The sequence below is a fragment of the Melospiza melodia genome, chromosome 5 (genome assembly GCF_035770615.1).
Source record: "Melospiza melodia melodia isolate bMelMel2 chromosome 5, bMelMel2.pri, whole genome shotgun sequence".
NCBI classification, from domain to species: domain Eukaryota; kingdom Metazoa; phylum Chordata; class Aves; order Passeriformes; family Passerellidae; genus Melospiza; species Melospiza melodia.
This window is the reverse complement of record NC_086198.1, coordinates 69,292,691-69,312,522: the sequence shown is the minus strand read 5'-3', so window position 1 is coordinate 69,312,522 and position 19,832 is coordinate 69,292,691. Positions and strand designations below refer to the sequence as shown.

At 37.8% G+C, this 19,832-nt stretch overlaps 1 protein-coding gene across 1 annotated transcript; it reads left to right on the top strand.

Annotated features, from left to right (window-relative positions):
• The first annotated feature begins 11,918 nt into the window (after positions 1 to 11,918).
• On the top strand, positions 11,919 to 19,165 carry EXOC1L (exocyst complex component 1 like). Its single transcript, XM_063157248.1, has 3 exons — positions 11,919 to 12,048; positions 15,585 to 15,715; positions 16,740 to 19,165. The coding sequence occupies exons 1-3, from the start codon at positions 11,928 to 11,930 to the stop codon at positions 17,001 to 17,003; spliced, it is 516 nt and encodes a 171-aa protein (XP_063013318.1). The 5' UTR covers positions 11,919 to 11,927; the 3' UTR covers positions 17,004 to 19,165.
• The last annotated feature ends 667 nt before the right edge of the window (positions 19,166 to 19,832 follow it).

Sequence of the window (19,832 nt, the reverse complement as noted above, 5' to 3'; positions counted from 1 at the left end):
GAATCTTAGAGCAAAATACAGAAAAAGTTCATCTGGTTTAGTAATTATGATACTCTCCAAAATTAAAATTAACATCTTTTTGGTTAAAAAGGAAAAAACAACAAGAGGGGGAAGGGAAAAGATATTTATTCTGCTAGTTCTGTGCCTCAAGGGCTCCACTGATCTCTTTTCCCTCAAGCTCTTCCAATTCCTGGATGCAGCTTACTCTTCGGGTTCCCCAGGGATGTGGTCACAATACCAAGCCTTGCAGAGTTCAAGAAGTGTTTGGACAATGCTCTCAGGCACAGGGTGGGACTCCTGGGGTGTCCTGTGCAGGGCCAGGAGTGGGACTCCATGATCCTGATGGGTCCCTTCCAACTCAGAATATTCTATGATTCTTTCTCCATTCCTCTCTACAGTATTTACACATGGAACAGTATAATTTCTTTAATAGCATATTCTGCAGCACAGGTGATTATTATAAATCATGTACAACTTTCACAGGTTTTTGAAAAACAAGAAACTAGTTTTCAATATTTTGGTTAAATTATTTTTTTAAAAAAATCCACAAAACTATGACCATCATGAACTTTGCTAAAACTTCCAACAAACAATCTTGCCATTGACATTCTCAGATTGTTACATTATTGTAGAGTAGTTTGAGCATTATTCAAAACCTCACTTATCTCTGAGAATATTAAATATTGACTTTTATTTGTTTAGCATTGACAAAAGAGTCTGATTAAAAATACTTAACCTTTCATAGCCATTTAGAACCATTATTTGATTCCATTAAATAACTCTGTGAAGTCTCTCCTGCTTTCCTGTGTATGTCATTAAACACACCAATAACCAAAAGCACTTTTGGGCTATCACTGAAGACCACAAAGTATCCTACAGATACACTGCAGTGTTCTAACAGTGTCAGTAAGTTCCCCCATTTCTCCATTCTCAATGGAGGCAAATCTGGTTTCTTACGTCAAAGTTTCCTACAGAGAACATAATCAATTAACTCCAGAACCTGGCATGTCTTGATATAAAACCTACTGCTTTCATTAGAGCAGGAATACACTGGGTAAATAGCATTAGAAAACTACTTAGAGAGAATTCTAACCTGAGGGACTCATCATTTGAATAACAACTAGGACACTTGAAAATGCCTTTGGTAAATAGATTAAAAATACAAAAAAGAATCCTGGAGTGGGAAATAAAAACTTTTGCTTATTTGTAATCTTAAAAAGAAAAAGAAATCTTCAGCCTTATATCGAAAATTACTTCTATATTAAATGTAGGGTAAAGTCTTCCCTTGCCACTTCTTTCTGTATAGATGTTCTTTTTGTAGACGTACAGCAAATATTGCTGTCTAAGGGGCTTCAATGTCATTTACTTGAGTTTTCCCATTCACCAATATAAATGAAGCTGTGCACACCAAAATTATCAGATAACACTCATCAATATAAATTCATGTGTGCAAAAGTGCAGATGTCACTATTTTGACACTATTAATATTATTCTATTATTAATAAAAAGTGCAGCAGGTAATTGTTAAAGCACTGACCTACCTTCTTTGCCTTTGAAAATAAAACCTTAAAGATTTTAAGGGCTTTTAAATTAATTTTTAAAAGTTTGAAAGTACATACAAAAAATCTCCCTCTTCAGCTTTCAGAAGCAAAAGCCTGAGCTTTGAAATTTTAGCTGTTTCAGAGTTTTCTGAACAGCATTAAATAGCATTCACCTGGTGCATGTCCTTGTCTTATAATAGTGGTTCTAACTTCACAGATAAAGGACACATACACAAAACCAAAAAACTAAAATGATGCTGAAATATCATCAGTAAACAAGTTAAAATGTTGGCAGCAAAATGTAGACATTGGAACATTTCTAAGAAAGCCAAGCATAAGATTCCCTCACTGAGACTGCATTAAGGGCTGTATGGAAAGGAAGACCATGTGAGAACAGTCCACAAAGTCACTGATGTATGCACCTCTCCTGGACAAATTCTATCAATAAAACAACACCAAAACACTTGACTAGTAACTTGCAGTCACATTAACTTCAACTGTTCTCCAACATATCAATCACATTTTTATATTAAACACATAAATACCAATTTTCACAGCCTTAGCACACAGATTCTAAAAGGCTGATTTTTAAGTTGGTTTTTTTTTTTTTTTTTACTGAGGTATTGATCTTCAAGGTCTTTCAAAGACCTAAAAAAAGGAAAGGATAGGATAGGACAGGATAGGGTAGGATAGGATAGGATAGGATAGGATAGGATAGGATAGGATAGGATAGGATAGGATAGGATAGGATAGGATAGGATAGGATAGGATAGGATAGGATAGGATAGGATAGGATAGGATAGGATAGGATAGGATAGGATAGGATAGGATGGGATGCTAAGAAGTCTCTCATATGGACTGAAGGATTTTAAATTTAAATAATCATCTTTAACATTTTAAAGAGTGTTCTATATGGCACACTGGTTTTGCCATGCAGCATAGCATTGATTTTTCTACAGTGGATATTTGTTTCTTAACTACTTTGGACACAGTTTGATGGGGCTGTGGCTTCATTTGCAAAATATCAGAAAGATACTTGTCAACATTTTACTTCACAAGGTCAAGAGCCTGAGGTATAATTAACATTTTTTGATGAGATTTTGGGTATGGCTTTATTTGAAAATACTGCCTATTTGGAGAGTGGTGCAATGTTCTTTCCTTTAACTTTCAATAAATTATAGCTTGGAGGTGGGTTTTAATAGGCAAATACAGAAATGTTCTGCTCTTCTTTGGAGTTACTTGTTAAAAAATCCATTTTTTAAATATTATAAAAGGCTATTCGAAACTTTAGAAATATTAAGAAAATATTTGGTAGAACAGAACACTGATTATACTGCCAATTCTGTGAACTGACATAAAAAACCCAGTCAGCTTGCAAAAATATGGAACTGTAAGCACTAGGAACTGGTATCTAGTTGAATAGTCACCTTCATGAAAAGTGAGACAGCTGATGCTGCAACCTTTTAAAAGAGGCAATATTTTTCAATATTTGCCAAATGCTATAGACCAAGTCTCATGCCTACAGAAAAGGTTTATCCTCTTCATATGACTAAACAAAAACCTATTAGCTCTAAAAAGCCTGTTTATCTTGTATCCACTAAGAAATTGGAATCAAAATTTCTTTACTCTTTATTTTAATAAAAGAGGATTACTCTATTTACATAAATGTATTAAAACTTAGAGTGCAGAAAAATATCTTGTCCTCTGTGTCTGTTGTCCTGCTTAATTGTGAGGAAAAGAAACTTGATAACGCTGTAGAGAATGTCTTTGAACTAGTATGAAAGACTAAAAAAAACATCCCATAATCAAATATAAATCTCCCATCTTGAATATTCATTGCCCTGGTATCAAAAAACTGTTTTCATGCATCCTTAATTATCTCATTTTACCCTTGTTCTCTCTCTTTACCCTCTGCAGAATGTAAAATAACAGCAAAGACTCAAAGCAAAGTGCTGCTTCAATATGAGAAATAGTCACAGTTTAGTACTCTAGCATTCATGTCTAATAATATATCCTGCAGGGCCAAATTTCCCCAGAGCACACACACTGCCAGTGCCCAATACTGTCACCTGCTCTTCTTTGTCCCACAGCAAAGGCTGCCAAGAGCAGCTCCCTCAGGACTGGGAAGCTGGGAGCAGATGGATCAGCACTCTCATGCTCAAGGCAGGAATGACAGCTCCCAGTGAAATAGCCTAAGACATGAGAGCTATCAATAATGTTGCACTCCAAGCACACTCCAAGCAAATGCTCTTTCTCCTTCTAAATTACATTTGCATAAATACAATGGGTATGTATAAGGGGCAGCAGCATTACTGGATTAATTATTTATCAGCAGAAATCTATTTTCCTTACCTGCCTGCAGTCTTGCTGGCTTCTTTGCTTGGAGCAACTATTCAGTAAATACTTAAGCTTTTCAAAATATGTGTTCTGAAGCAAGGGGAATGTGCAAACCTTGGGCCCTGCAAATATGTGGGTTGCATCCCACTTTCCCCACAGACGCTAAATATATTTTAATTATAAAAGTTTCTGCAGTAGTGATAGGGAAGTATCTGAGAAACAAATCTTTGGTTTCTTCAGAAAAAGTCCTGAGGTACATCTTAGTCTATAAAACAGATTCTTTACAAAATACAATAATATACAGGTTGTGAAATACTTAATATTTGAATGCTTTCTACTACACAAATAAAAACTCAACCAAGAGCTACTCCTGAGTTTCAACTTTTATACTGTAGCTAATTTTTTACCTGCTCTATCCACTACAGAGACTGTGGCTGAAACATATTGAACTTTCTGGTGTGATTTATTGTCTTACTATTGCTTCAAGAATATAGGAAAAAGTAGAAAGAATTTGTTGTGATCTGTCCAGGCAGACCTCTACTATTTTCAGATAGCAGGTTTGAAATGAAAAAAAAAAAAAGAATACTTTTTTAATCCAACAGATTAACAGAATTATGGAACTCACTGCCAAAGGATGGTAAGGAGGACAAAAGTATAAATGATTTTAAAATTAAATTAGATAATTTCATAGAAGATAGGTCTACTGGTGGTTACTAAACATAACAGACTGAACACAATCTCAGGGTTAGAATGTCTCTAAAGCATTGATTACCAGGATCCAGCTGATTTTAGGCAAGGCCACTTGCATGGGCCCAACATGGATTCTTTCTGTACTGATATTCCACCTGCTTTACCACTACTCCAGAGTCAAGGCAGGGAAAACTCTCCATTTTGGCTAATTATGACTCCTTTTATCTTCTTGATATCAGAGCTACTTTACCTTCTTTGTATCAGAGCTACTCTTGTGTGTACTCTCACTGTGGAGAATAACTAGACAACAAGGTTAACCAGGTTATTTGTAAAATAATCACTGGCTTTGAGTAACAGAGCTCTTCCAACATGAGACAGCCTGAACTGAACATTGCCCAGGGCACTCCTGTCAATGTGTCTACTAAAAAGAAAAACAGTACAAAAAGTTATTATTTGAATGAAAGAAAAATACTTCAAAACATATTTATGTATGCACTTTGTTTTAAATGAGAACAGTTGATCCAATGGGATTATTCATTTGCTTCAAGGGTAAGCAGCTGGAGAGAAGAGGAGCAAAGCAAAGCAATGAAAAACAAAATGCATCAAGGAACACAGTAGCATACATGTTGCTATGTGTTCATTATTTAAAATGTACATTTATAATTTAAACCATCATAATTATCTGCAACGTTCTAACCTAGAAAACATTTTTACAAAAGGCAATTGCACAAAAGGCACACATGCAGGTGCATGCAGTTATGATTGCCACACACCCAGTTTCCCCACCTCTTGGTTAATGTCATTGATAGGTGCTCAAAAAGCCACACAAGGGGAGCACACCATAGCAGCACGAGCTTCAGCAGGGTCCATGCTCCACCAGGGCACTCACTCCAGAAGAAACTGAAACTGGGCTGATGTGGATCCTCTGGTGTCCAATCAGACACTAATTATGACCAAAACTTCTTCTGTGGTCAGGGACTCGCAGCAGCCCTCACCAGCTTTGTCAGATGTCCAAGCAGGGAGTAGGTCCCCCACAGCCATAATGCAGCTCTGCTACAAACTCAACCACCCAGTAGGCAGGAATTCTTTGGAAACCAGGTTTAATTAGTCGCAGAATAAATTAATTATTTAATTAGTTCAGTAAAAGGGCTCGATTCTGTCATTATGTTTGGCAGACATAATGAAAATTCATTAACCTGTTGCAATATGCTTGAATCATTGGGGTGGAAGGACAGATATATCTGATACTTTCATTCAGTATTCTTTCCAGGCTATTAAAAAAATTACCAAAATATGAAAACAAAATCAACAGCCTCTAGCCTGTATTCACTAAGAGATGCAATTGAATGAATCTTCTCATTACGCAATATTCTCTAGTTCTAGCTCAAATTTCAGCCAAAAAATGTTATGAAACAGTTTTATTTTATTGATCTTACACCAATATACAATTTTAGTTTTTGATTTCCTGTTCTGGAGTGAAATATAAGAATTGAATGAAGATCAAGGGAAAAAACATAATGAATCCAAGTTTTCAACACCAAATTTTATGGAGTTCTCAAGTCATAAAAAGCAGAAGTTTGGCCTGCACACCTAGTCTGTTTTTCAAATACCCTGCATCAAATCTTCCTCAGTTTATGCACCCAGAGAGTTCCAAGAACATCCACTGGGTAAAGCAAAGAGAAGGTTAGAAATCTTTTAAGTGCTGCAGTTTGGTACGCACGAAATTAGACTTTATGACCCCTACAGAAGTTGTGGCTCTGATTAGGAGCAGACCAGATAAATGAGCTAGATCAAGTTGATCCTGCTATGAGAAAAGCATATCTACTGATCTACTAGTCCTGTGAATACTCCCATCTTCGAGTAGTTTCTTGCATGTGCAGGACTCCATTAAGTGGACAATGCAGAACAGCCATTTGTCTTCATTTCAACACTCCAGGAAGAGAATGCTAGAAACTTGTTTAAAGTCAGATCACGCAATTTACAAATGCTCATACATTTGCATTAATGTCATTATATCTGCATTAATGATCCTTGTACTGATCTCTGTACTTTGTAATTGACTAATTGACCTCTTTGGTGACAGCAGCCACCTCTGAAAGCATTTGGAGATGTGTCCACCATGCTCTTATCAGTATTTTCCCACAATGAATTAAATTTACTCTCAAAGTTTTGTGTTTTATTTCTTCTCTTGATGTATTTGACGTTAACATTTCTGAGTGACCGACCGGATAAGAACTTACAAAGATCTATATAGAGTAAGATATACTTTAAGGCACACAGTTGTCAACTATGCGCTCATGGCCTAAATACAACATCCACACAAATTACGCACTTGTATAGATTCCCGACTTTATGAATTTTTAAAAAATGGATTAGATATCCATCAGAAGTTTACAGTGTTTTAAGAGTGCTTTGCATCACGGTGATGTATTGATTTAAAATATAAATCCACATTAATCTGAAGTAATTGACTATCTACATTAATAATAATGTTCAATTTTCATGAGAGAAGAGAGTGGCTCTTGTGCCAAGACAAATTAAATTTATTACTTGCAACTACAGAGATAGAGATGAAAATCATTATTAAAAAGTATAAAGAGGCTTTTGACAGAATATCTGTTAAAGTTGTTCTGGGTAACTCTGGAAGAAAAAATCCATTTATTAAAAAATTTACAAGAAAATGAGAACATAAAAGGGCACTTTGATTTGTGTAACAACCTAATTTACTTCTAATGTATTATCAAGATACTTCTTGACTTCTTGATCAATGTTACTCTCTACTATGTGCTCTCCTCTGTATTTTTTGTAAAATATGCCACAGATGTCAAAATCCTGAGCTGAAATTTCAAAAGCTTCCAGTTGTCAGAAGATTAATGGTCATTTGTATGCATAGAAACTCATAGGATTTGTTTTAACTTTTTTCCTTTTTTTAATTTTCTTTGTTCTTAACTTTCTGGTTTTACCTCCACAAAGAGAACTGTATGATATTGAATGTGTTAGATTTGAATAACAGAGTGATGAATCCATCATGCCAGGATTTCACACCATTAATTAAATGTGGCTGCAATTTATCAAAGTGGTTTTAGGAGCTCCGCTGAACAGGAACTGAAAGTCCTATTACCTAAGTTAATTTGCTTACAGCCCTAATTTTTCATTCATATATGTGTAAAATTCAACGTGTAAACTCTTCATAGAAGTGTTGGATACTTCATACTTTTGTGTTATGTTTCAAAATATGCTTTCAAACTCCATCCATAAAACAGCATCTGGTTACTATTCTATGAAGGATGTGTCTATTTACTATTGAAAAGAAAATTTCAGATAGGATGTTGGCATTGTGTGGGACCATTTATGCCAGTGACACTCATGATTACATTTTGAAAATTATTAACCAGTAAAATGTCAATATAAACTTGAGGAATTTGAGCATCAGTTAAATAAAATCCAGAATAAACTCTTTTACCTCTTTTCTTCAAGAAAAGAGTACAGTACTGGTTTATAAACCAAGTAATTGCATCATATCATTAGAGACACCAGTCACTTTTGGGATTTAGTTTTCTTTACCAGAACGGATGAAATCTTGAATCATTGTCTGTTTGAGCACCCAAATATCCTGGCATTGGTACAACACTCTTTTAATGGGCTCCCCAAAACAATCAGGAGAAAGGCAGCTCTGCAAGAACATTTTAACCAAATGACCTCTTCTACTTCATGTATTTCTATGCTCCTATTTTAAAACTGAGTGTCTCAAGCTGTTGCTTACTGAACAGCATTTCTGCATGAAACCCTGCTATTCTTCAAAATATGCTTCAAAGAGTTTTCAGGACAACACAGCTAGGTTTATGCTTCACTGCACAGAGATCTATTGGCATAGCTACAAAAACATGGGAATTACTAGCCATAATTAGGAGTCAGATCCTCTATAAATGCCACTGGGGAAAGAGACCTGAGAAAAATCATTAGTAAATCACAGGGAAAATATGATGATCGTTCAGAACTAGTGTTCTAAAGTCAGCTTTGGAAACTGCTCTGTACAGCTTGGTCACTGTAGAATGTCATTCATAATTTCTAGCTTACATGCTAATATATCATCTGTGATATTAAATAAGTGCTCTGGAGACTCAAAGCTGTGAAGAATATTTACAGATAATAAAGTGATTGTTAACAGAGAAAATTGTACCTGGCTGAAACCTCAAACAGAATCAGCAGCTATCAGAAAGTAAAGCCTATTATAAATTATATTTTTCAGTCTATAGGGATTCTTTGCAGCTCTGAGAAGTTATTCTTCATGTTGCATTTTCCTTCCCATTAGTTCATGACATTGTCAAAGAAGGAGCAATGGGAAAGGTGCTTCCAGCAAACACTGCTTTGTAAGGTGTGCCAGGAACTGAGAGAAAGATCAAATGTACATCTTCTCGAAGGCTCCAACATGCAGACACAGTGAAGTCCCCCCTAAATACGGCAGCTATTGTACTGTGCCTGCACTGACTGCTCTGAAGCCCACCAGAATCAAAGACAATTTTGTTATTAAATTAATGCATTTTGGATCAAGTCTCAAGTAATCACATTGCATGCATTTCCTAATGTCCAATGGTAGACTCAAAGAAGTAGAGGGACTCATCACAAATATTTTTCCTAAAGCTGGTGAATAGATTTTTACCGTAACACTGTGATTGAGAAACTCTGAAGTTTAAAGAGATGTATCCTTTTTGGATCTGCTGCTACATCTGTTAAAGTTAATATCCTGGGTACAGTAAAGAAAACTGTATTTGGACATAGGAAAAAATTGCAAGGGAAAAACAGGGGGGGAAAATGTACATAAGTAATTAATATCTAGCAGAAGGGTCTAAGACACTTCCCTGGTGACTGCTTCTCCCTTTGTATAACACTGTGAGCCTAAGTTAGGGGTTGTGTGGCTTTCACAATTGTCTGTAATTCATCTATTTGGACAGTTACATGTAAATCCCAGTTAAATTTGGATGTAAATTTCTTTGTGATCCTTGTAACAATTAGTTTCGTTTTTTCTGATTTATAAGATCCTCATTCAGGAGTGGTACTATTTCAGGTAGGGATGGCTGGCTGGGATGTTGGGTGTCAGATAAGTTGTTCCCAGTCCACATTTAGTGTATCCTTGCTGACTGTGTGAGTTATAGCTCAGCTGTTGCCTTTCGGACTGTGAGGATTTGGGCTTATACTATCACAGCTAAGGTGGATCTGAAATCTGCTGTGTTGTAACAGAGGATGAGTAAATAAAGAATCAAAAGAATCAAAAGCAATAGTGAATTAAAAATTTTTATGTTTCCTATTAAAACATTACCCATTAAATTCATCACTGCACCTTTTGACCCATATTCTCATTGGGTTTTTTTAATGCAGTGTTTGAGATACAATAAAGGATATTGCAGAAGAATATTAATATTTCAAATCTCAAAACACTCTTGTGGAAACTCACATTATGATCAAACAGTGAAAAATGAAAATCTGATTCAAGAGAGATCAGATTTATGCACCATTTTTGCCTTAGCTCCATCACATCCAGGATGCCAGTGATGCCTCACTTGCCCTCTAGGTAGTTACTTAGATACCACCTAAATCTTTAAATGGGAAAAACTGGTTGAAAATTATTCCAGAGCTGCAAGTATTTTTTAAAGATATTTTTGTCTGTACTTTTGTTTCTTCAGAACTGAAAAAAATACTGAAATATCTGAGATACAACATGAGCTACAGGCTGGCAGAGCCAAAATCTGCTTCCTAATGAGGAGTCTGGCACTGAGTATGAGCACTGAAACCTCCAGCCATGGCACTATTAACACTGGTGGTGATGAACTGAAGCCTGGGGTATCAGCCTTGCCAATTCTGCCAATGTCTGGCCGACAGAGAGGCACAGTGAACTGCAAGCCAATTTGTACAGCAGTCTCATATTCAAGGCGTGGCCAAGTCATCAAAATTGTGGGCAGGAACCTGGGCATCCTGTGCCTCAGATATCCTCTGGGAAGTCTCCATAAGAAGGCATTTTCCTGATATGCGGATGTCTTGGTTTGCAAGTGAGCATCCTGCTCTTTTCCTAAAATAACACTTTAAAGCTAGGAGATTAAATTTATCCCTAAGCACCGTACTTATGAATCCTGATGCTTAGAGTAACTTTACTCTCCCAAATCAAAGAAGGAAATTAATCTATATATCAAAAATCATAGCTGCATTTACAAACACAGTTTGCAATCAAAAGCAGGCATGATAAATCAAAACCTAGTTTCTTTACAATCCTTTCCCACATGTCAACCCAATATGCTTAGTATCTATAGCAGAGGATGATTGTCCCTAATTTTGCACATTTTAACTTGATTCCATTTTGCTTCACATCATCAGCACCATGTAGACCTAAGTCACTAATTAATTCTAATATTGCCAATTTTTAAAATATCCTCAGATTCTAAATCTTGCCTTCACTTTAGCACTCAGTTTCATTCCGAGGTAACATTTCCTTCTATGTTGCATTGAGATCACAAAAATGAAAAACTTAGTAAGGTATCCAGATTTGCTAAGCTTGAAGATAAGAATAAGAAGAGAATATCCAAACTTTTATAAGCGGCCAGAAACTAGTCCAAAGGGCAAAACTCTAGCACAGGCTACTATGAAAAGCGCCCAGCTCCAGGAACTTCACCCACAGCCTGCAGAATGGCAGAAACAACCAAAATTTCTGCAAATACATTTATGTCTGATATGAAAGACCTCTCAGACGTGCAAACATTCTTGGGTAGTGCCCAGGCTGCCTTTGACGACTCCTCTGGACGTGAGTTCACTTTCTGTTTACAAGGAGTCAAGGAGTGGCATAAGGTAATTTTGTCCATAACGCTATTAATAGCCAAAAAGCTATTACTGGAGGAACATTGGTGACAGCTGTAATGCCATCTAATTCCCTTATAAATTCTCAGGGCTTTCATCTACTGATAAAAAGAATTGCGTTAACAGCTTTTTTTTTTTTTTTTTTTTTTTTTTTTTTTTTTTTTTTTTCTTCCTCGGCCGGGTGACAGCTCGGGCGGGGGCCCCGCGGCACCCCTGGCCCTTGGCTCGTTCAGCGGCGGGGCGGCGCAGCCGGTGCCGGCACGGGCCCCAGCGCCCGGAGCGCGCCGCTGGCACACGGGGCGGGGAATCCGCGGCCCGGCCTCTCCCGGCGCTGGCCCGAAGTTTTATCGGCGCTGCTGGGGGGCGGGGGGCAGGTCCGGTGTCGGTGCCGGCCATGCGTGCTGTCCCGCGCCCCGCGGCCCGGCGCGGGCGGAGCGCAGCCCCCGCCGTGGTGCCCCGTGGCGGCCGCGGGGCGCGGGGGGCCGGCGGCCGGCGCTGAGCAGCTCCGCGGGTGCCATGTCCTCGCTGGTGAAGGAGGACCTGGCCAAGAGGCTGTTCGGGCCCCGGCGGCAGAGGCTGCACGAGTTCATCGAGGTGGAGGGCGCGGGCGCCCAGCGCTATTACCTGTGCGCCGCAGGTACGGGGCAGCCGCCGGGCGGGCCGGGCTCCGGGGCTCTGCGGGAGCGGGAGGGAGCGGGGAAGGCGAGGGAGCGGGGCCGGGGCTCAGCGCCCCCGGGCCGGAGCGGGGCAGAGCCTCGTCCCGCCGAGGCGCTCCCCGGCACAGCGCGGAGCCCGGCTCGCTGCTCCCGCAGCCCCCGAGCACGGCGTTCTGTCCCGGTGTGAGGCACGCCGGCTCCAGGCTTGACACCAGCGCGGAAACACCGCATCTGCCCCGCGGCTGAGAGCCGTGCTCGGGCCGGGCAGCGCTGAGAGCGCCCGAACTGCTCTGGAAAGAGCAAACCCTTACAATAGTTCTAGTCACTTTTTCTACAGATTCTTTACTAGATTCTACAGATTCTTTCCAAATTCTACAGGTTTTTTCCTGCATTAACATTGCAGGAAACATTTGTAAATTTTCTGCACTATCCCTCGGCTTGGTCTAACGTCCCGCATATTGTCCTTATGCCACTTTGAACAAATTAGACTTGTGGTTTAAATAAATACACATTGGAGTTAGTAATTAGCATAAACTTCGACTAAAACAAGATTTTTACTTTGAGTAAAACAAGACTGCTTTAAGGGATAATTATCTGTCTACTGTCTAAATTTCTTTTCAAGTAAATAATCTGTTTCGTAGAGGTTTCAGAAAAGCTGGTTGGTGTGGAGTTTTTTAAATTATTATTTCAAACCACTGAAAAATAATAAAAAGAGATATGTTATCTGTAAGTAGTTAGGTTGAAGTGGGTGATTCTTTCAGTCTGTTTCCTCTTCAGGTTCCAAACACATATAATAGGTAGAAATAATGTGTGCTTGAGACATATATGGGATTGGCATCTAGTATTCTGTGTTCATTGTCTTTCTAAAAACCTGAAGTCCTTAGAATACATGAGCTGCTTTACTGATTATTGGAAACCTGAGCCAGCTATTTTCCCTGTACTCTTTTAATTTTGGTAGAACAGGCTTTGTATGTTAGAACTATAAAAGTAGTTTTAAGGAATTAATTCCTGTGTATCATAGGGCTTCTAAACATACAGAAATACCAATCTCATTCACAGTTTATGAAACTATCAGTAGAACTATGATAAGTTTTATGTTGAGTTCTAAAAGCAGTTCATTGTTGTGAAACTTCCAAAAAGGAGAATTAACATTATGCGTCTTTAAAATCTTTCCTAAAAATTTCTTTTTCAGATAGAGGAGAGCAAATCATTAAAGTAAGCCTCTAATCAGATTTACTGATTGGAAGTCTCTAAAGACATAAAGGAAAACTCACATAGAGTATTAAGAGTAGGATCTCTCCACTATCCAATATTACACTCTCTTAATATATTCAGGCACGGTTGAGTAAGTGGTGAGTAGAGTGGAAATCTGATTCTGAGAGATGGATTGCATCCAGCTGCCAGCCACTACTGTGTTCTGCTGTGATTCTGTAGGAGCAAAACACATTAGCTAAAATCTTATCCCTGCAATGCAACCTCTGTGTGTTTCTGTTGATTTCAAATTACCATAAAAAAAACAAACAGTCAAACTACAGTCAAAACTTTCAGGTCTATGCCTTTTGAAATGTGTGTAACAACAGAATCCTGGTGTAGGTAACTGAACAATCTTTTTTTGGTGCCATATGCCAACACTATTTCCTTTCATTTCCCAACAGCAAGTCCCAGTTCTTGCATGCAGGTGACAGTGTCCTTTCACAAAACAGTTCATAAACCCCAGAAGAACATAGAGTTGAAATGTAGCCCCATTCAGGAGTTTTCACAACCCAGTATTGGTATACCCAAGATGGAATGGTGGAGATAACATTTTTGTCCTACAGAGATACTGGAAAAGGTGTTTAGTCCACGAGAGGCTTTAAGAAATACTTTGTCCTCTATGAAGGTATTGCCATAGCTGTGCCCACCTCAAGCAAAGCTTTTAGAGCTTAATAGAGTGACATGGTAGATCTGAGCTCATGCTCTCCATGAAAAAATTTATTTGACTTTTTTAACTGAGTGTAAGATCAAACAGTATGTAAAATGTAGGAAAATATTTTTTTATCTCTTAACTGAAGATAGCACACCCAAGTTTCACCACTGTGTTCACTGTGCATAAGATCTGTGCTCTGTCTTTATGTCGTAGGATTTCTGTTGTCGGAGGGGTGCAGCAGTGGCAGTGTGGGGATCGGGGAGGCCCTAGGACGTCCCTTTGTATTTTGGAGAGGACTTGGGGTTTGGGCTTGCTTCCTTTAGTTTTAACTCTGAGGGAGACAACATATTCCCTTACTAGCTGGCACACCAACAAACAAAATGGGTGAAACTGAAAGCATGAAGAGAACTTCCTAGGAATGATGTGCTAGATTTGCTTGCAAATGAAAACCGTTGTCATTTCTCCATGGAAGATAACACAGTGGTGGTCTTTTGGTAAAAATGATTGAGTAACTATGATTGATAGGACCAAGGAAAAAAATTATTTGTATTTCCCAGGCAGGGAAGCTATAGGTTGAGAGAAATTATGATAAATATATATATTTTCCACTGTTTTTCTTTACAATGGAAAGAAGGAATATCTCTAACATATATACTTTGCTGTTATTTAATAATAGTTTTCTTATAAGCAGGTGAGAATGAGAGATGTTTTAACAGGAAAAAGGTAAAACCAATGAAGTTTAAAAATGGGGTTTCAAAAATTCAGGCAGTATTTAGAAAGGAAAGCATTTTGCTCCTGTGTTCCTAGCCTTGTGCTGTGATGTTGAAATGTTTCTGCCAGATGTAGGTGACTTCTTGACCATAACTTGGGCTACCAGATAGCTTGGGATTGTGGCCTGCCCTGCAGCCATCAGCAGCTGGATGTGCAGGAGATTGTTCAGGCTCTGGTACCTTTGACACTCGTAATGGTCTGTTACAGAAATCCAGTCTCCTAGTCAGCACTCAAGGCAATCAATTAATAATGGTAGTTATTGCAAAGAGCATCTTCGTGCTCTTTTTAATCTCATTTCCTGCCTAAGTTGGAAAACAGTAATTTCTATTAATTCAGCACTGGACAACTGGAAGCTTTAAGAAAAAAATTCATTGTTGATTTCATTTACATACTATATAGGGAAATAGGAGTTTTTTTAAAAAGTTATGGCTTCATAAGAGCGCATTCCTCACAGAATGGAAAGTATAGCAGAAGTCATGTCAATGCAGAACCTTGGTAAAACAGGTTTTGCAATTTCCTAACTGCAGCACCCCAAAAAAGTCTCCCTCTTGAAGTAAGAAGGATAATGCAGACCCAGTGCCAGAATGAGGATTTCATTGCAGTGCTAGTGAATTCACATGAAAGGCTTTTGAACAAAAGACTCTTTCTTCACAGGGTGGGTAAGGTAAATCCTAAATCTGCTAAAATCTGACAGGTTTCTTAGACTACCAACATGGCACTGTTCCTACTACCTGGGCAAAATAAAGCTGTCAAGTCCAGTATAACTCCATACAGCCCTGCTGTCAGGGTTTAACTTTGGGAAATACTTGCTTGCATATTTAAACTCTTTTTTTCTTCTAGTAACTAAAAGTAAAGAAGTAGAAATATGTATGGTTAAACACTGGCGAGTGGACCGAGAGGAGAAATATGAAATAATTGAAAAGTGGTTTCTGAAAGATCTGGAGATGATTGATGGAAAAGAAGCAGATACAGTAAGTGTCACATTCTGTATTATATACATAGAAAATAATTTTCTTGTTTTGCAATTTAGAATGGAAGTATTAAAATGCAATTAAAATGCATTATCTGAAAAATAAAATTAAGTTACCAAGAAATTTTGGCTTTATTGCATGTGAGAGGCTCCACATCACATTTGCACTGTTGGAGAGGAAGAGGAAAGTGAACTTTTTTTGTTTGTTAGTTTATTATAATAGCCTTCATCTCTGGTTCAAACCTCAGGCAGAAGCTGGGTGTTTTCTAATTTGGTCATCATAACTCATAATAAAAGTTCTCCATCTGCAGCTTCCAGTGTAAATTGCAGTTAATGTAATAGATTATAGGGTATATTTGAAAACAAAATTTCATTAAAAATTTTAATGGAGACTTTCTTCTGAAGTGTTGTGCTAAAATATTCTTCAGAAATGATTCAGCCTTTTACAGCTGGGATGATCAAAATCTGTCTCATTTTTGATTAAAGAAAAGCTTAATTGAACCTCAAACTCATGGGGTAATTAACACTGCTATAAATATTCATAATAGGTATTCATATCCATAGAATTTTAAAGAATTTGTCTGCTGCTAGAATTAATTGTGTCAAAGAGCCAGAAAGCACAAAGAAGTACAACTCAGGCAGTAAGAGCAATCAATATTCTTCTTCTTCCACAGACACAGACAGTTATAGTCCCAGGCAAGTGCTTTTCATATACTGTGTTTTAGGCAACATAAAAACTGATTCAGTTTAAAACAAGACTGTACCAATAAAGTAGAGTGTACTGCTTGCAAAAACTTAGAAAGTTGTACTCAAAAAAAAATTCCCAATGACAAAGAATTACAGCTGCTGCTTTTTAAAGTTTTAAAATATCATTTAAGATGAATAGCAGAAGTATGTGGAGTCCTTTAGAGCCCATCATACTGAGAAAAAGCCCTGTAGGTAACTAGGCAGAGAACAACAGATTGCAATTCTAACTCTGTAATGTGTGTAGTAATTTCATTCTCTCTCAAATTATTTTTTTTTAGGATAATCCATATTTTGATATGCATTTCCACAAAGTCTACAATATGGAAGCATATAGTTGTGCGTCTAAATATACCTTTGCTCGAACACTGAACAAACTGAATGCCACGTACCTTAAGAAGGACTTCAAGATTGTGAACTTTGATGACACCTACCTAAATGATGATTCAATCTGGTCATCCAGCAATAGAGATTTCATAGTAGTTATGAGGGTTTGCTTCTATGCTTTCAACCTTTTATGTCTTTCCCTCTGTCGTTTCTCCTAAAGATGTATTTTCTAGCATTAAGGTGACTGGTTGACTTGCACTGACCAGCATTTCATAAACCACCTGATCAAAAAGTTAGTAGGTGATATGTAGTGTCTCCTTTTAATTTTACATGTAAGTAAAAAGTGGAGCATACTTTTTACATGAATAGTTGACAATTCATTTATACATATTAAGAGGTCCTCATTCTAGCAAATATACATACAAGAGACTGGAAATATAGAACCAATAATTATCATGGTCAGTGGGGATTGCTTACATAAGCAGAGGTCAGCATTTGCTTATATGCTGATGGAGGTATAAATTATCTTTCATTAATAGCTTGAAATACTTTCGCAGCACTAAGAGCATTGACAGTTAGTTAATATCTTGGAAGTAGGAAAAAAGAAGTAATCAGTTGAGTTCTGTATGAGAATGATGCACATTTCCATTTCCAACTGTGCTGAAACACAGAACTCCTTTAAAGTGATCACACCTACATCCCTACAAGAATCCAGTTCTCATCCTGATGAATAGGAGTACTGCATTCAGGTACCATGGGACCAACTTTTCACCTATGCAGCTATATTGCTTTTCCCACAGAACATTTAGTATTCCCTCTGGTTATTTGTGATACTGACTTAGAAAATAAATGTTCTTAAGCATAATTGCTTTATTTGTCAGACCTTTGAGAACTTCTGTAACATTAATGTATCATTTCTTGCCCTTCATTACTTATGAGCAGCTGTGGTTAGGGAACAGAAATCGTCTCTATCTCTAAACCAAAGGATAGAAAATGCTGTGTAAACAGTAGTTGTTGGCTACTGGAGTTACTTTGTAGGCAAGTGATAGAGTTTTCAAAATAGAATTATGAGAATTATTTTCACCAGTTTCTAGCTGAGTGTAAGCATATTCAGTGCACTACTTAAAGGCACGTTAGTACTTAGAGCTACAGTTACCATGGGATGGAGTCCATTTGAGGGGTTTGGAGCAGCTCTCAAAATTAAACAGCTTGTGAAAGCAGTTTACTATGGTAGAAACAGAGGATAAGTGGCAGCAGTGTTGAGCAGAAGCTGAAGAGGAGCAATGTTAATGGTAAGAAGCATGATGTTCCTGCCCAGTGTCTGTCAGCTGAGTTAGCTGGCTGTCCATCCCATAGTAAATAAAAAAATGCCAACCCAAAGTAAGCTCCATTCAGAGAAGCTTCTGGTCAGAATGTCCTGCAGAAGAGAATCAACTTTTTGCTTTGGCAGCCAAGGAAGGCCAGGAAGGCAGGCTGTGGTCTAAACTGGGTATGGAGCTGGAGCTGGGTGATGTCAGCTCCCAGCAGATCAGAGGCTGGCTCATGTCCTCTCTCAGCACCTGCCACCCCTAACCTGGGAGAGCTGTGCAAGGCTACTCTGCTGTACTGTGGCTTGGACTTTGTCTTTCATGTGAACTCCCATCTTTGAAAACATCTATGTAAATGTACTTTGGATTCAAAATTGAAATAGCATCAAGTAAGTGAGAATATATTTGAAAACCTGTAAAAGGTACAGCTTTCTACTTTTGCCATGTTGTCCTATTGTGTGTACATAGGAAAGCCCATACCTTTGATTAGTTAATATTTGGATGTTAGATATTTATTCTAGGCATATATTGCAAATTACATTGGTTCTAACACAGATCTTAGTAATTATTACTGTACAGGAAGACAGCTGTGAGGGCAGTTTACATGGGTAACATAAATCCTCTGACATTTGTAAGGACTTAGGTCTTAAATTTGCCACCTAAATACTGTTAGAGAGAAGGAATGTAATTTTAGTGTTTGTTTGCACAATACAGTTGGTCTTTTGAGAATGTCTTTGGGATAATCCAGTGCAAGTAAATGTATTGTGACATTTGATTATTAGCTACAAGAAGTATTTGCCCAACATCCAGGTTCCACAAAACCATCTTATATAGAAAGTATAATTCATGCTATTGCTACCTATGATATGTTGTCTTGTTAGAATTGTGTATTGATTGTTGAGGTCACAATGTTTTCCACAATATTTACAAATTCTTTGCTTAATAGGCACAAGGAAATGTTTTCTGGGTGGAAAAGCTTTCATCATTCATCTTGTAATTGTAATAAAAAACATAGAACTCTAAAAATGAGCACTTCAGAGCGTTCTTTTGAAATAAAGTACATGTGTACCTAATTCTTGCCCAGTAATTGTCTGTATCATTTTAGAAACTGATAATAGATAAGCTGTTGCTATAACGTTCAACCATATTTAATGGACTTTCATTGGTAGTTTATACATTTTTGTTCTTGTATTATATAAACATGTAATGGGCAATATTGGAAGGCACAAACCTGCATTTTACGTGGAAGAATATGCACTTGGAATCTCTCTGGCATTTCTTCTGTCTGATAATGTAGTATTTCAGAGATTCTTAACTGAGCAGTGTGACTGAACAAAAAGAATGCAAAAACCGGGGACATTGTCCATGTCAATTATTTCAGTTACTATCAAAAGGAAGAGTACTTTAAAAGATCTATGTGGACCTAATCTAGGCACTCCTTACTTTCACACAGCTCTCTATGAGCTATCAGCTACCAAGACTCTGTAATTGCCGGTCTGTGCTGTGGGAAGTCTGAGGGACACTATCACTTTGTGGTGAGCATAGCACAGCTGCACCACAGGACACAGAGAGTATGGTAAATTATGAATGGAGAAGACCCAACAGGCTAAATAGCCCATCTTTCAGTTAATGCAGAATTATTTTCTACATCACATTTCCTGACCTTAGATAAATGGAATGTAGTTTAAAATAAAGTATCTGGGGATTCATCTAGTTCTCCTGGAAGAATTCTCCAAAACT

Bases quoted from the DNA above. Each gene is read 5' to 3' on its own strand.
- EXOC1L (XM_063157248.1), top strand. From the start codon at position 11,928: ATGTCCTCGCTGGTGAAGGAGGACCTGGCCAAGAGGCTGTTCGGGCCC. The intron at 12,049-15,584 runs GTACGGGGCAGC...TTTTTCTTCTAG, and splicing joins CTATTACCTGTGCGCCGCAG to TAACTAAAAGTAAAGAAGTA. The intron at 15,716-16,739 runs GTAAGTGTCACA...ATTTTTTTTTAG, and splicing joins ATGGAAAAGAAGCAGATACA to GATAATCCATATTTTGATAT.